The sequence below is a fragment of the Diaporthe batatas genome (genome assembly GCF_019321695.1).
Source record: "Diaporthe batatas strain CRI 302-4 chromosome Unknown Contig00012, whole genome shotgun sequence".
NCBI classification, from domain to species: Eukaryota; Fungi; Ascomycota; class Sordariomycetes; order Diaporthales; family Diaporthaceae; genus Diaporthe; species Diaporthe batatas.
Genome location: NW_025408559.1, coordinates 1044117 through 1059528, shown reverse-complemented (window position 1 = coordinate 1059528; position 15412 = coordinate 1044117). Strand labels below are relative to the sequence as shown.

The 15412-nt window shown below is 56.6% G+C and overlaps 5 protein-coding genes across 5 annotated transcripts; 3 read left to right on the top strand and 2 right to left on the bottom strand.

The window, feature by feature from the left end:
- Nucleotides 1–11: 11 nt before the first annotated feature.
- On the top strand, nt 12–2072 carry KVR01_009899 (uncharacterized protein). The gene has a single exon (XM_044793003.1). The coding sequence runs from the start codon at nt 238–240 to the stop codon at nt 1750–1752; it is 1515 nt and encodes a 504-aa protein (XP_044641147.1). The 5' UTR covers nt 12–237; the 3' UTR covers nt 1753–2072.
- Nucleotides 2073–4551: 2479 nt separating this feature from the next.
- KVR01_009940 (uncharacterized protein) lies at nt 4552–8194 on the top strand. Its single transcript, XM_044784683.1, has 2 exons — nt 4552–5559; nt 5638–8194. Exons 1-2 carry the CDS (start codon nt 4824–4826, stop codon nt 6846–6848), a joined length of 1947 nt encoding a protein of 648 aa, XP_044641188.1. The 5' UTR covers nt 4552–4823; the 3' UTR covers nt 6849–8194.
- On the bottom strand, nt 7218–8027 carry KVR01_009840 (uncharacterized protein; the record flags this gene model as incomplete). The annotated part of the gene is made up of 1 exon (XM_044792855.1): nt 7218–8027. One exon carries the CDS (start codon nt 8025–8027, stop codon nt 7218–7220), a length of 810 nt encoding a protein of 269 aa, XP_044641088.1.
- Nucleotides 8195–8329: 135 nt separating the features above from the next.
- Nucleotides 8330–12322, top strand: KVR01_009810 (uncharacterized protein). Its single transcript, XM_044786162.1, has 3 exons — nt 8330–9473; nt 9869–11451; nt 11565–12322. Exons 1-3 carry the CDS (start codon nt 8636–8638, stop codon nt 11727–11729), a joined length of 2586 nt encoding a protein of 861 aa, XP_044641058.1. The 5' UTR covers nt 8330–8635; the 3' UTR covers nt 11730–12322.
- A 444-nt stretch (nt 12323–12766) lies between these two features.
- Nucleotides 12767–15379, bottom strand: KVR01_010001 (uncharacterized protein). Its single transcript, XM_044787611.1, has 4 exons — nt 15064–15379; nt 14837–15000; nt 13189–14748; nt 12767–13112 (listed from the first exon to the last, which is right to left on the bottom strand). Exons 1-4 carry the CDS (start codon nt 15138–15140, stop codon nt 13006–13008), a joined length of 1908 nt encoding a protein of 635 aa, XP_044641249.1. The 5' UTR covers nt 15141–15379; the 3' UTR covers nt 12767–13005.
- Nucleotides 15380–15412: the final 33 nt, after the last annotated feature.

The window sequence follows — 15412 nt, the reverse complement described above, 5'->3', positions numbered from 1 at the left end:
CGTGCTGTGGTGTTTACACTGGCTAGGGGTTGGTCGGTCACTTTCCAAGTACCTACTACCTACCTAGGTACTTAAGCAGGCAACACTAGCCAGCCCACCAGTCACGGCGCTGTGATCTCTCCGATGAGCGCCTCAACCCACCACCGTGCCGCCTTCTCCATTAGGGACAAATGTGTGAGACAGCCAGCCAGGGCAACGCGCTTTTCTGATGCCACATAATCCCATAACATCCCACCCATGACGGATCTTGCACGCATCCTGCCGCATTTCCCGACCAGTCAATATGCGAATCTCATCCCGAGTCTGGAAAAGCATCAGGTCACAACCAGCGAGCTGCTGACCCTCGAGGCAGCAGACATTGGCAAACGGACGCAGCTGCCCCTGCTGGATGTCAAGAGGCTGTGCGGCGCCGTCTTGACCGCGTTGCATGCGGACCTGGGCGTGGAGGATCGGGAGCCTGATGCGAGAGCCGAGGCTTCAAAGCAACAACCACAGCAACATCAACACCAGTGGTCCAAGATCAGCACACTCGACCCCGTCATCGATAAGCTCCTCGACGGTGGCGTACGGACGGGACACGTCACGGAACTAGCGGGCGAGGCCGGAGCCGGCAAGACGCAGTTCCTCCTCGCCCTGCTCCTCGCCGTGCAGCTCCCACCGCCGCATGGCATTGGCCGTAATGCCCTCTACATATCAACCGAGGCGTCCTTGTCAACGCGCCGTCTCACGCAGATGCTGAACAACAACCCCATCTTCAGATCCAAGAACATCCCGTTCAGCGAGAGACCGTCACTCGACAACATCGTCAGCACCACCACGCCGGACTTGGAATCCCAGGAGCACATCCTCACCTACCAGGTGCCGGTCGAGGTGGAGCGCCGTAATATCGGCCTCATCGTCCTCGACAGCGTGGCGGCCAACTACCGCGCCGAGTTTGACCGGTCGGTTAGGAACCACTCGGGCGCGCTCGGCAGTGCGGCAGGCGAGGGCGGCAGCAAGAGTGTCGGCCAGAACATGGGCGCCCGTAGCGCGGAGCTCGTCCGGCTGGGGCTGCTGCTGCGGGACCTGGCCAGGAACCACGACATCGCCGTGGTGGTGTCGAACCAGGTTGCAGACCGCTTTGACCGGGCGGGCACCCCGGCGCTGCCTAAGAATCCGCCGCCGGGCTACGGTAAGAACGTCGCCTCGGGTGGTGGCCGTGGCCCGCCCATGCGCAATCACGAGAGCTCGCCGTTGGCGGCGCGGAGTAAGGATCCGAACCAGCCGCCCCTGCCACACGTCGAGCCGACGTCGTCGATGGCCGACGCGCTGCCAGCGTCGAGCATGTCCTACGGGGATAAAGAGGACGCCGAACCTCCCCCGGAGAGACGGCCGCCACCACCGCCCATGGACGACATGTCTCGCCTGCCTGCGCCGCCCGCGCTGAACTTTGACCACCAGCAGAGGTGGTTTACAGGGTGGGGGGACGAGCCATGGCCCTCGTCGATGCACTCGCTCAAGACCCCCAGTCTCGGTCTGGTCTGGACGACCCAGGTAGCCTGTCGGATCGCGCTGGTCAAGGCCCCGCGGTACGGCAGGTCACGGTATCATGTCGATGATGATGCTGGTGGGACAGGGACACCCACGCTCAAGACGTGGAGGAGGTGGATGAAGGTCGTCTTCGCACCGCACGTGGCCGCGGCGGGGCCCGGTCTGGATGGAGCAGCCGAGTTCGAAATAAACATGGGTGGTTTGAAGGGCGTAGTCAGATGAGTTCGCTGTGGTGTGGTGCACGGGGATACAATTACGGAATGGAGGGACAGGCTGTATACAAAAGACACGCGAGGAAGTCCACATACGGCGTCTGATCTCGGTGTTTAGAAGACACTAATTATGATCACAAAACAATAGACCGTATCAGGCAAGGTTCTACTGTCCACGGGTACGTAGAGGCGGGCCGCGATACCATAGCATCAGCTTTTCCCGACGTTTACGGGCTGTTTGCATATGTGAAAACGTCACAGGCATCACGGTCATCACGGCCGATGAACAGACCTTGCAAACGAGTTTGAGAACGAAAGCATGTGCTGACGAAGGGCAGACAAAAAGAATGATGAATTTTCAAAATGGGTGGCAACAATGAGACCATGGCTACATGATATGGGATCAATAACATCGTATGACTTGGCTGACGTGGTGTGGCTACAATCACGGTGTGCGTCAAATCTTCCCACCGTCAGTGCAATCAGGCTGTGGCCGGTAGCCGAAGTCCAACCAAGATGATGCCGACTGTCATGGCCAGAGTCGAATAAGTCATTTGCTGCATCTTGTTGAAACGCCATTTGACATCCCACCCACGGCTCGATACATGCTCGATCGGAGGCAGACGTGGCTTATGAGGGAGGAAAACGTCCAAAGACTGGAAGGAGGTGAGGGCTGGTCACGCCGCCAAAGTTGGGATTCACAGACTTGTTCCGACGAACATTGATCGCCTTGGCCACCCGGAATCCTCATGACGAAACGGCTCGCGGCGGCAGTGACCGTGGCTCAAAAGGCCTGGGTGGGGAACACGCAGTGTTTCGCCTGCGTCGCCAACGGCATGAACGAGCTTCATGTAGACCCGTGTTCCCCAAGGTCCCCAGTGTAGGCGCCCCTTTGGTCTGGCACGTGCAAACATTGGGACCAGCACGGCTCCGTCTGTCTTGACCCGACCCGTTGCCAGCATCCCCAGGATCGTAGTCTGCAGGCACGGGCTTGCGAGATACACTCAGCCAGGCCAAGCTCAGGCGATAGATCTGTACGAGTATATGCTGGCCAGGTTCAACTGTAGTGCAGGCACAGTTGGGAGGAACGGTGTCTCCGAGCTTGAACGTCACCTTGGAAGACCCAATAGAAAGATTTGGCAATCACAGGTTGCTTGTTTTCTCCGCTGGAAATGTATCTGGGCGAACAGGAGAAGTGGATGGGAGGTCAGATGCTCACAAGTGTATGTGTGCGTGCCTGGGGAGTGTTATGCAGTCACATAACTGGAAGGCATGTTTGATTGTGTCCAACAGTAAAATAGTTCTTTGGGTGTCTGATGTGCAAGCACCTTGACCATGAGATCATCTCTTCATTCCAGTTCGGAGCCTTCTTGGTTTGATATTCCTTCTTTTGAGCTCACACCAGTCATGACCGTTAGCCTGGAGATTGAGATCGAAGTATGCACCGGAACGACTGTGGGTTTATCTTTCTCTGCCAGTGTTTGTGTGCGTAGGTTTCAGTTTGTCGCTCTCTTGAACTCCAAGAGCCCCAGTCACCGTTGCACATCAAGTATATCATACCGGATTGCACGGTGAGAAGTCATAGCAATAGACCCATGGGTTCTGGTTCTGCGTTGCACGCTGCGCCACTTGAGGCACAGTTTGAAGTTCCCTGTCACGTGTTGGTGCTGTCGCAGGTGGGATACTGCATGCAAGGTACGGCTCCCAAGAAACCATGGGATACTTCCCGTACTTTCCATCTGACAGCCTCATGTGGGTACGGCATGCTGGTTTGGGCACCTATCGATCGACCTCCCCATGGAACCGTATGCTGCGGCATAACCGGCGATTCGGCGATTCGGTGACTTGCAGTGGATCTGATATCCCCACAAGAGAACCTTCTACTTGGAGCAATTGTGAGACAATGTTTCTGGGGCCTTGTTGGAGGCATTCCTGAGGCGGGAGATCCGAGGCCCTGGAAAGCAATGGACGACATGGTCTCTGCAGGAGCTTGTGCAGAGTCTCACTCAAAGCCACGGGCAGCTGCAGTGAGACACAGGCAATGGTTGCCCATGCTGGTAGACAATTGAGATGTTGTCGTTGGGAGCAAGGTACTCTCTCTCTCTGTAATGCGGGCACGCGGGCACGCGGGCATGCGGTGGACATTGGCTTGGCTTGTGCAGCGCAGGGGGCAGAGGGGCGCATCCGTTGCGGGCCTCGGCCTTAGTAAGCGTTGCGGCTCTACGGGCGTCTACCACAGCACGGATTACATCACCGGTACCCCGCGATCGAATTTGATCGATTGAGCTGCCCTGCCCAGCCAGCCCAGCCAGCCCAGCCTGCCAAACCGCCATGACCAACGTGGGGTGGGAGCTGTGGTACAGTATTTTCTCTCTCAAGGTTGAGGTCATGGCCCAGGGCCCACATCCGCATTTTCGCAAACGGCTATGGGGCGGCACGGCAACAGTGGCTGCAGTGCTGAGGGAAATTGGGACAGGCAAGCTCTTGGAAACAACGACGGTTTGCAGGAAGGTTCTCTTGTGGGCCAGAAGGCGAAAGACAGCCTTGGGCCAAGGGTGTGGACGGGGACGGGGGCCACAATCTTTGCTGTCTTGGGAGCTAGGAGGTTGGTGCTTGTGGTGCTTGCGGAAAGAAAAAGCGTAATTGGGGCTGTGGAATGGAATCCGGTACCTGGTGGGCCCCCTGCCGCTACTTGGGCGACAGGGGTGATTGCCAGCAGATTCTGGCGCCTGCGGCAGGGGGCTGGAAGTCACTAGAAAGGTCCAGGAAGAACTTCTATCTAGAACATTCTCCCAATGCACGCCCCACCAGGCAGCTCAGCAACGACTTGATAAAATCCCAACTGCTTCGTCTCCCTCGACCGACTTGTAACCTCTTTCCATCATCAACCAATTCTCTGTCACACATCAAGCGAGGTCTCTACATCTCCTCCAGATTTCCTTTTTTCTCTCCATCGAGGTTTTGCAACTCTGATTTGCACTCGACACTACGATTCTGTGATACCCCACAACCTCTTTTCTCCCGCACAACCCTTCAAAACACACACCACAACACCACTTTCCTCCACAACAAACAATCACCATGGCTCCCGCTGTTGGTATTGATTTGGGTACCACCTACTCCTGCGTGGGTATCTTCCGTGATGACCGCATTGAGATCATCGCCAACGACCAGGGAAACCGGACCACCCCTTCCTTCGTCGCCTTCACCGACACTGAGCGTCTGATTGGAGATGCCGCCAAGAACCAGGTCGCCATGAACCCCCACAACACCGTCTTCGACGCGAAGCGGTTGATTGGCCGCAAGTTCCAGGACTCTGAGGTCCAGGCCGACATGAAGCACTTCCCCTTCAAGATCATCGAGAAGGGTGGCAAGCCCAACATCGAGGTTGAGTTCAAGGGCGAGACCAAGACCTTCACCCCAGAGGAGATCTCCTCCATGGTCCTCACCAAGATGCGCGAGACCGCTGAGTCCTACCTGGGTGGCACCGTCAACAACGCTGTCATCACTGTTCCTGCCTACTTCAACGACTCTCAGCGTCAAGCGACCAAGGACGCTGGTCTCATTGCTGGCCTGAATGTTCTGCGTATCATCAACGAGCCCACCGCTGCCGCTATCGCCTACGGTCTTGACAAGAAGGTCGAGGGCGAGCGCAACGTCCTGATCTTCGATCTGGGCGGTGGTACCTTCGATGTCTCTCTCCTGACCATCGAGGAGGGTATCTTCGAGGTCAAGTCCACTGCCGGTGACACTCACCTGGGTGGTGAGGACTTTGACAACCGCCTGGTCAACCACTTCGTCAACGAGTTCAAGAGGAGTAAGTACAAGCCCGATCGTCCAGATCAACACCCTCCCGAACACCCAGAACAGCAACAGGTAACTAACAACCTCCCAGAGCACAAGAAGGACCTGAGCACCAACGCCCGTGCCCTGCGTCGTCTCCGCACTGCTTGCGAGCGTGCCAAGCGCACCCTGTCCTCCTCCGCCCAGACCTCCATTGAGATCGACTCCCTGTTCGAGGGTATCGACTTCTACACCTCCATCACCCGTGCCCGTTTCGAGGAGCTGTGCCAGGACCTGTTCCGCTCCACCCTGCAGCCCGTCGACCGTGTCCTGACCGACGCCAAGATCGACAAGTCCCAGGTCCACGAGATCGTGCTGGTCGGCGGCTCCACCCGTATCCCCCGCATCCAGAAGCTCATTACCGACTACTTCAACGGCAAGGAGCCCAACAAGTCCATCAACCCCGATGAGGCCGTCGCATACGGCGCAGCTGTACAAGCCGCGATTCTGTCGGGTGACACGTCGTCGAAGTCGACCAACGAGATCCTGCTTCTGGACGTCGCACCGCTGTCCATTGGTATCGAGACTGCCGGTGGCATGATGACCAAGCTCATCCCCCGCAACACCACGATTCCCACCAAGAAGTCGGAGGTGTTCTCGACCTTCTCCGACAACCAGCCTGGTGTGCTCATCCAGGTGTACGAGGGTGAGCGTCAGCGCACCAAGGACAACAACCTGCTCGGCAAGTTCGAGCTCACTGGCATCCCGCCTGCGCCCCGTGGTGTTCCTCAGATCGAGGTCACCTTCGACGTCGATGCCAACGGTATCATCAACGTGTCTGCTCTTGAGAAGGGTACCGGCAAGACCAACAAGATTGTCATTACGAACGACAAGGGCCGTCTCTCCAAGGAGGACATCGAGCGCATGCTTGCCGAGGCCGAGAAGTTCAAGGACGAGGATGAGGCCGAGGCTCGCCGTGTCTCTGCCAAGAACGGCCTCGAGTCGTACGCCTACTCCCTGCGCAACACCCTGTCCGACTCCAAGGTCGACGAGAAGCTCGACGCTGCCGACAAGGAGAAGCTTAAGGCCGAGATCGACAAGGTCGTCAACTGGCTCGACGACAGCCAGCAGGCCACCCGCGAGGAGTACGAGGAGCAGCAGAAGGAGCTGGAGGCTGTTGCCAACCCCATCATGATGAAGTTCTACGGTGCTGGCGGTGCCCCTGGCGGCCCTGGCGGTGCCCCCGGCGGCTTCCCTGGTGCTGGCGGTGCCGCCCCCGGCGCCGGTGGCGACGACGGCCCCACCGTCGAGGAGGTCGACTAAATGGTTCATCAATGATGCGAGTTGCGGCGAGACTTTGAATTTGCAGTGCGCGGTCAATTTGTCTCGCTTGGCGGTGGAGAAATTCGGATGGATTAGACGTTTTCCTTTTTCATTGTTCATGATGACTTAATGATACAGGCAAAAGTTCTCGGATGGGGTATACAAAGTGCATGGGCGTACTTAATTGATTCCCAGTATCGAAATGAAAACAAAGAAATTCATAATACACCTAGTCCCTGATGCAATGTGATGTGACACAATCTTTTAATTTTCATCCTGACGAGATGAGAAATGGCCCTCTATCTGGTGGCGGTAGGCAGTCCTGGGTATATTTACGGTAAAAATAGTTGTACGTGAGGTGATGTCCCCTTACGAAGTTGTCGCTTTTCTAATCCTGTCCATCCTTTCCATCTCCCACTTCTGGTATTCAGCATCGCTGACTGTCGGCGCCTCGACCTGTTCGCTAAAGGCCGAGCCAGGCGGCACCCTCTCACGGCGCTCCCGCCAGACGTCCTCGCTGCTGGGCTTCCCCGGCCCGTATTTTGCGAGGTGCTTCTTCCTGTAGTGCTCGCGGATCATGTTGTCCTTGACGGGCCCCGCCTGGTAGCCCTTGACGCGCATGCAGAACCAGAAGTCGTCCCAGTTCTCGCTGCACGAGCGCACGCCACCGTACCGGTAGATGTTGTTCCACTGCCCGCCCAGCGACTGGCAGTAGAAGGCCTGGTTGAAGGCCTGCTCGCAGTCCATGGTCGTCGGGAGGATTGACTCGGCGAGTGGGGAGAGGCGTGGCTCGTCGGCTGGGGCGGTGGTGGAGGGCGCGGAGAGGGCCTCGTCGGTAGACGTCGGTGCTTGTGACGTGCTTGAGGCGTCTGGTTCTGAGGGGGTGGGGGACGTGGAAGAGCCGGGCCACCATGAGGACCAGGACGACGACGTCGTCTTGGGCGCGGCGGCTGGGGGCTGTTGGGTCGCCGGCTGATTTGAGGGAGGATTGGAGTTGTCCGTGGCATTTCTTGCGTTCCGGAGCCCCCCCGCCAGCTCCTCAAGGAACTTTGTGATCTCCGGGTCTGTCTCTGGCGAGGACGTCGAGGCCTGCGGTGGCTGTTGCGCCGCGGGTGCTTGCCCTTCGCTTTGCGATGTCGCGGGCTTCTCGGGAGCCGACTTGCCCCAGAGCCACCCCATTGTGCGGCGAGTCGGGTCTCTGGTGGTGGATGTGAAGCTGCTGGAAGGAGCTGAGGCGGGGCAGCTCGAGGGCGGCAGCAGAGACAGCAGCAATCAAATTGGTCTCGGGGGTTTATTGGTGTACTTGGTGTACATTTCCTTCCGCCGTCGCAGAAGCTATAGCTGGGCTGCTTGGTGAAAATGGAATTTCTGAACCCAAACCCTGGAAACGACCGGGGATGGTGGGGGCCCCCGCGATGGAAATGCCCTTCTTCGGATCCAGTGTAGCGCGTCGAGGGATGACCTCATTGGCGTCGGGTGAGGTTTGCGCCGCGCAGGCGTCCCACGGCGCCCACCCAGAGTGTGCAATGAGGTGCCTCAGCCTGTCATTAATAAATGGGCCTTTGCTGAGCGAGGACGGCCAGCTGGGTTTCATTGCCAACGCAGAGATCACGCACATATAAAGCCGAAGACACAGAACATATCGCACTGATAATCGTCGTCAGCAGTCACAGTCACAGTCACAAATTGTCAGTCTCTGTTGCTGACCTAGGGACAGCCAGAGCAGCTGGCTCAGCCCATCAAAAGACACCCATCTCATAGCCACAATCTGGTATGATAATGAAGCCATGATACCTCGGCGACTTTTTCTTGGCTCGACCACGGCGCATGCCTTGGCCCGCCGGCCGCTGGGCACTCGTGGGCGTCTTCTGCCTGCGATTTCTCCCAGTGGACGACCAGCCCTCCAGCCATCTAGCTTTGGCAGTCACCTGAGGAGGTGGGAAACGACTGCTACGGGCGATGAGAGATCTGGCCATATATCCGCCGCTCCCAACGAGACCATCCTCTTCTATGACAATTTGTTTCCTTTGAAGCTGAGTTACGGATGGATGAGTTATTTCGTGGGTAGGCCATGGGGAGCCGACCAAGACCTGTCGAATCTTCTACAGAGATTCAACAAGTCTTCTTTGGGCATCGCCGATCCGATCAATTTGGTCAAACGCGGCATTCCAAAAGATGACTCTCTGAACGTGACCGAAATCATCCCCCGGCTGAAGGATGGTGGAGCGTTTGTGAAGTTCAGCCATCCACCAGAAATGACTGCCGAACAGGTCGAGACAAGACTGTCAAACTACTTGCAGGAGAAGGCCATAAAACCTTGGTTCAACCCATTCAGAGGGATCCAAGTTGGCCTTGTCAAGGGAATCCCATGGCTTGAAGATCTTGCCGCCAACATCCCGCGAGCGAGGTTGAGGATCGAATTCATCGCAAAAGACCCTGGCGCCGAGGCGGTGGAGCTCTCTCAGGAGACCGTATTCAGTCTATTTCGCAAGTTTGGTAAAATTGCCGACATCCAGTCTCAGCCATCAGACTCCAAGGTTGTTCCCAGATACACCTACCTCGATTACGCCTTTGTGAGAGACGCGATAATGGCCAAGAACTGCCTCCATGGCATTGTGGTTCCCGGTAAGCAGTTTTTCACCTATCACGGCTCGAGGCTATCCTGTAAGGAGCTGGAGGTTATCCAACGGGGTGTTGCCCAACGGGAGGCTGTCCTAGAGGAGGCTGTCCCAGAGGAGGCTGTCCCAGAGGAGGCTGTCCTAGAGGAGGCTGTCCCAGAGGAGGCTGTCCCAGAGGAGGCTGTCCCAGAGGAGGCTGTCCCAGAGGAGGCTGTCCCAGAGGAGGCTGTCCCAGAGGAGGCTGTCCCAGAGGAGGCTGTCCCAGAGGAGGCTGTCCCAGAGGAGGCTGTCCCAGAGGAGGCTGTCCCAGAGGAGGTTGTCCCACAGGAGGTTGTCCCACAGGAGGTTGTCCCATGAGAAGCAACAATTTAGGATCCGCAGTTGGACTGACATCCTCATTAGAAGAATTGGGCGGAGGCAAGGCTGGCACCAAACTGCGGCTCTCATACGAACGTTTCACCAAGAACCACCGCTTCTGGGACTGGCTAACCAACCACCCTCGAATCGTTGTACCAGTTATTGCCGGTTTGCTGGCGGCCATTACTGTTGTCATCTTCGACCCGATCCGGGAATTCTTCGTCAAGGCACATATCCAGAAGTCTTTCAGCCTCTCCGACAATTCAATCTTCCAATGGTTCAAGCGTCACACCAACGACATCCTGGCCTTCCGGAAGCACAAGGCGGAAGATGCGAGCTTGAAAGCCCTCTTTACCCATCGACGTGACGCCATTGAGCAGATTCAAAAATGGTTGATGGAGTCTGCAGACACGTTTATCGTCGTACAGGGCCCTCGCGGCTCAGGCAAGGAAGAGCTTGTGATGGATCAAGCGCTGGGTGGCCGCAAGGATGTCTTGGTCATCGACTGCAAGCCCATTATCGAAGCCCGAGGCGAGAGCGGCACGATTAAGAAACTTGCTAGCGCAGTCGGATACCGTCCGATATTCTCTTGGGCGAACCAATTGAGCAGTCTCATCGATCTCGCCATTCAGAGCACTACTGGGGTCAAGTCTGGCTTCTCGGAGACCCTAGACTCGCAAATCAACAAGATTCTCCAAAATACCGCTGCCGCATTGAAGGAGGTGTCTTTGTCAGGCCGTGACAAGGACTCTGGTGATGCCGATTCGAGCGACGATGCCTACCTCGAGGCGCACCCGGAGAAGAGGGCGGTAGTCGTCATTGACAACTTCCTTCTCAAGAACGAGGAGACCGGCATTATGTACGACAAGCTTTCGGAATGGGCAGCGGCTCTCGTACAGGCTAATATCGCCCATGTGATCTTCATGACCAGCGACACCTCGTACTCGAAACCGCTGTCCAAGTCACTCCCGGACCGAGTCTTCCGAACCATTGCACTTGGTGATCTCTCCCCCGACGTCGCAAAGAAATTCGTCATGAGCCACTTCGTCCAGCCCAAACCATCAAAGGATCGCCGTGAAGGCGGAGATGAGAAGGCGGGAGACTCCCAGCCGGAACACAAACAGGATCTGCGTGAGCTGGACGAGGTGATTGAGGTCCTCGGTGGCCGTCTCACCGACCTGGAGTTCCTCGCCCGGCGAATGAAGACGGGGCAGAGCCCGCGGCAAGCCGTGCAAGAAATCATCGACCAAAGCGCTTCGGAGATCATCAAGCTTTACCTGCTGCCCAACAAGAGCGACCGGAAGTACTCGACGGAGCAGGCCTGGTTCCTGATCAAGGAGATCGCCAAGAAGGAGTCGCTGCGCTACAACGAGGTCCTGCTGTCCAACACTTTCGCCTTGTCGACGAGCCCCGGCGTCGAGAACGGCGAGATGGCCCTCGAGGCCCTCGCCAATGCCGAACTCATCACCGTCAGGTCACACCGTGGCCGCCCGCAGACAATCCAAGCCGGTAAGCCTGTCTACCAGGCGGCTTTTGCCGCTCTGCTCCACGACCCGGTACTGAAGGCCCGGCTGGACCTCGCTGTTCTGAATGAGCTGAGTAAGGTAGAAGCAAAGACCATTGACAAGGTAAGTTCTCCTCCCTGCACGACAGTGGCTTCCCCCTCCCTCGCGCATCTGGATTACCATACCATGTCTTCCCCCAGCTTGACGAGAACTAAACCCTATCCTTTCATCAACAGGTTGAAAATGAGCTTAGTCTGTTGGGGTCCCTTCCTCGACAGCCTCGGGAGACTACCGAGCGCATCAACTACCTGCTCAATAAGCTGCAGACTTCACACAGTAAGATCGCAGGGTTTGAGAAGGATATGGCAGCTCTAAAGAAGGTGCTGGCCCAGGAGGCTTGATGAGCAGAGGTCTGCGTTGCAACCCCTATACAGTAAGAGACCGGATATTCGCACCCGTAAAAACAGAGGGTACACCCATACTAGGCAGCTTGGAGATTAAAGTACTTAGGTTAGCACTAAACTAGTTATCTTATAAGCTTATCTTAAAGAAGTTTATCCTAGAGGAGGTTATTTTAGAGGAGGTTATCCTATAGGAGGTTGTCCTAGGGGGTTGTCCTAGGGGGTTGTCCTATAGGAGGTTGTCCTAGGGGGTTGTCCTAGGAGGTTGTCCTAGGAGGTTGTCCTAGGAGGTTGTCCTATAGGGGGTTGTCCTAGGGGGTTGCTCTAGGAGGTTGTCCTAGGAGGTTGTTCTATAGGGGGTTGTCCTAGGGGGTTGCCCTAGGAGGTTGTCCTAGGAGGTTGTTCTATAGGGGGTTGTCCTAGGGGGTTGCCCTAGGAGGTTGTCCTAGGAGGTTGCCCTATAGGAGGTTGTCTAATAGGAGATTGTCGTATAGGAGTTTATTCCTTGGGCTTGGGTGTGCCCTCTATTTTTTCAGGTGTGAATATCCAATCTCTACAATAATACCACCTCCACACCTTAAGAAAGAAAAGCACACGTCATGGCAGAATTCCTGGATAAACTGCCTCTTATGTCTCTTATGTGATTACTGTCTGTAGAAGGTTATTCCGTAGGATGGTATCCCATACATAGGTAAGAGGGAATCCCATAGGAGGGTATCATAGGAGGTATCCTATATGCAAGACCTTTTACAAGGACGTCCTGTAGGTTGTCCTATAGGATGGAGAGGTTGTGGAGTACAATTTTTCAGCATATATCTGTTATACAACTAACAGATGAAAAGGATGCTTGTCCTCAAGACATTGGAACATAGTCCCGACTAGAAGACCAAGGCTTGCCTTTTTTTTTTCTTTTTCTAGCTTGTAACTCCAGGAAGTATATCAGGGAGATCAAACATTAATTCTTCTCCGCTACAAGATTCAATCTCAACACCATGCAGCTACACGAGACCCAACCCTCTTGGGTCGAGCAGGGGTTTGCAAAATAGCAGAGGTAATTCTGAGATCTGTAGCTGGACAGGATGAATTTCATTGTTGGCTTCCGCCCCTCACTAGACGCCTTCGCATTTGAACATACTCCGCTCCCAAATGCGAACTTGGTAAACTAAACCGGAGCAAGCTGCCTCCCGAGGCGGTATCTTTGCAAGTACAACATCACAAAAGCCTCCAGTCTCTTGGGAACAGAGGTAGCAACCGCCTAGCCCCGGCAGGTCGATAATTACGCCACCATACTGGCCTCCGCAGCACCGCTCAACACCTCACAGCCTTGAGAAAACATAATCCTCGCCGGCATGTCATGGCCGTTCTCGATACTGTAATAATTGCCTGCAGACCATCGTTAGCCATATGTACGCCGCACGTTGCACGACTCGGGTGCGATTTTGTGCGTGGATATCCTTACCTCTTGGTACAAACCACATGCCGCCCTTGCCTATACTGAAGGTCGTATCCGCCACCGTGACCTGGACGCGCCCAGAGAAGACGAAGAATGCCATATGCATCTTCCTCGCGTTCTTGGGCTTCTTCTCCGAGTGCGGGGGTAGGTCGACCACGCCGGCGCCGAAGAAGGGCGTGCTCAGCGTCTTCGCGAACTTGAACGTCGCGTTGCGGATCTCGCGGGTGACGATCGCCCCGGCCGATACTGCCAGCTGCTCCTCCGCGACCTCGATCTGCTCGTCTGGGCCCGGAGGGTTGAGCTCGTGCTCCGGCTGCCAGACGACCACCTCGCCCGAGATGGAATCGGCATTTTCCTCCCATGGCTCGAGCTCGTCCTCCTCCGAGTCATAGTCTCGGCTCTTGCCCTTCTTCCCTGCCGCGGGCCGGCCGGCCTTCCGACGCGACTTCTTCTGCTCCACCTCCGGCTCGTCGTAGCGCACGATCTCTTTGATGCGCGGAAGTCTGAAGTTCTGCTTGCCGTCGTCAAACACTTCGTCGTCGTCAAGCTCGACGCGCTCGTTCTTCCAGTACTGAATCGGTCGGATGGAAGCCCGCCCAGACCGCGTAGTCAGGCCGCCCGGAGTCTCCCGTCGTGATATCATCAAACCTCGCGATTTCGGCAAGGGTGGGCCACGCGGCACCTCTGCGAGTGAGGTATCGCCCACCCCAGTGGAAACCCTCGGCTTCTTGGCCTGCTTTTGTTTGGGTGCAGTCTGCTTCTTCGTAGGTTTCGAGGTATCGCCATCTTCTGCGGCTTTGTTTGCCTTGGGGCGGCCCCGTTTCCGCCCACTACCCTGCTGAGATGAGTCTCCTGTTTCGTCACCAGTGACGTCGGACACTCGTTTTGCCTTCTTTGTTGTTGGCTGTCCAGCTGCATCCTCCTCGGCGGCCTTGTTTTTGGACGGCCGTCCTCTCTTCTTGCCAGCACGCGCAGGTTCTGCGTCAGCCTCGACGGACTGCATGATCGGCTCATCCTCCGCCTGCTCTTCGACGGTCTCTTCGGGAGCGTGGTCCGGTTCTTCGACAGGGGCTGCCTTCTTGGGTGGTCGCCCCTTGCGCTTGGCTGCAGGAGGGGCGGGTGGCTCCTCTTCCTCGACATCTGCAGGCTCCGTGGCATCGTCATCCTCCACCGACGCCTCCCCGTCGTCTCCAGCATGATCATCGCCCCCGTCTAGTATCGCCATCGACTCCTCGTCCAGCTGGGGCTCCTCGTCACCCTCTTCATCGGGCGACACATGACCATTTGTAGGGGCAACCGCCTTGCCCTTCCCGTTAATACCATTTGTCTTTGGGAGGGTTGGCTTGTTCTTGAAATCGAGCTTCCGCTGGGGAGGCCTCGCTGGTCTGGGAGAAGACGACGCGTCGTCGCTGGGCCGCACAACAGAGCCTCGGATGGGAGACGATGAGTGGCCCATGTGTGGATTTCGCTTCGCTGGTGACTGCATGTTGGTCTTTGGCGGCGACCTGGCACGCGCAGGAGGGAAGCGGTTGCCGTTCATGAATGCTGATGGGGCCGGACCAGTGGCTGAGGCAGAGGCAGAGGCACAGCATTAGTATTTCTCTCTGAAAAGTTGTGCGACTCGTGTGCTGGTCCCAAGAAGAGGCATGCTCACTCTCGTCGATATCCATAGGCTCCTCGTCGCTTTCCTCATCCTCCTCGTCGTCATCCTCGGCGCCATTCTGACTGTCCTTCTCTGGGGAGGAAAAGATGTCGTCGAGTGGCTGCATGCCATGCTCGTCGCGGGCGCCGGTGTCCTTGAGAAAGACGCCGGTTTTTCTGGCGGCGAAAAGGCGAGTCAGCACTGGGCGATGGGATAGTTGTGCATTTCAATGGTCTCACCGGCCCCTGACACCCAAGTCGTGAAAAGCCTCGCTTTGCGCATTGGAGCGCCGTTGCGCCGTTGGACGCGGCGCCATGTCGCGCGGGTGGTTATTTATGCCGATGACAAAAAACGGGTGTAAAGAGCCAGCAAAAGAAGCGCCAGCGAGCGTGGTTGCGATTGAATGCGATGCTTGTCTCCGAGGCGTATCGTGGTCAGTCTTGTTAGTGTTTGTTGTCGAGCCGCAGGGGGGGCATGTGGTTCTGCGGTTGAGTCCTGGGCAGTGGGCACTGACTGGAGGGGAGCTAGGGCCACCTAGTACAAATGTACTTCGGCAGCAATTGGGGAAATCCTGTGCAGGACACGCGA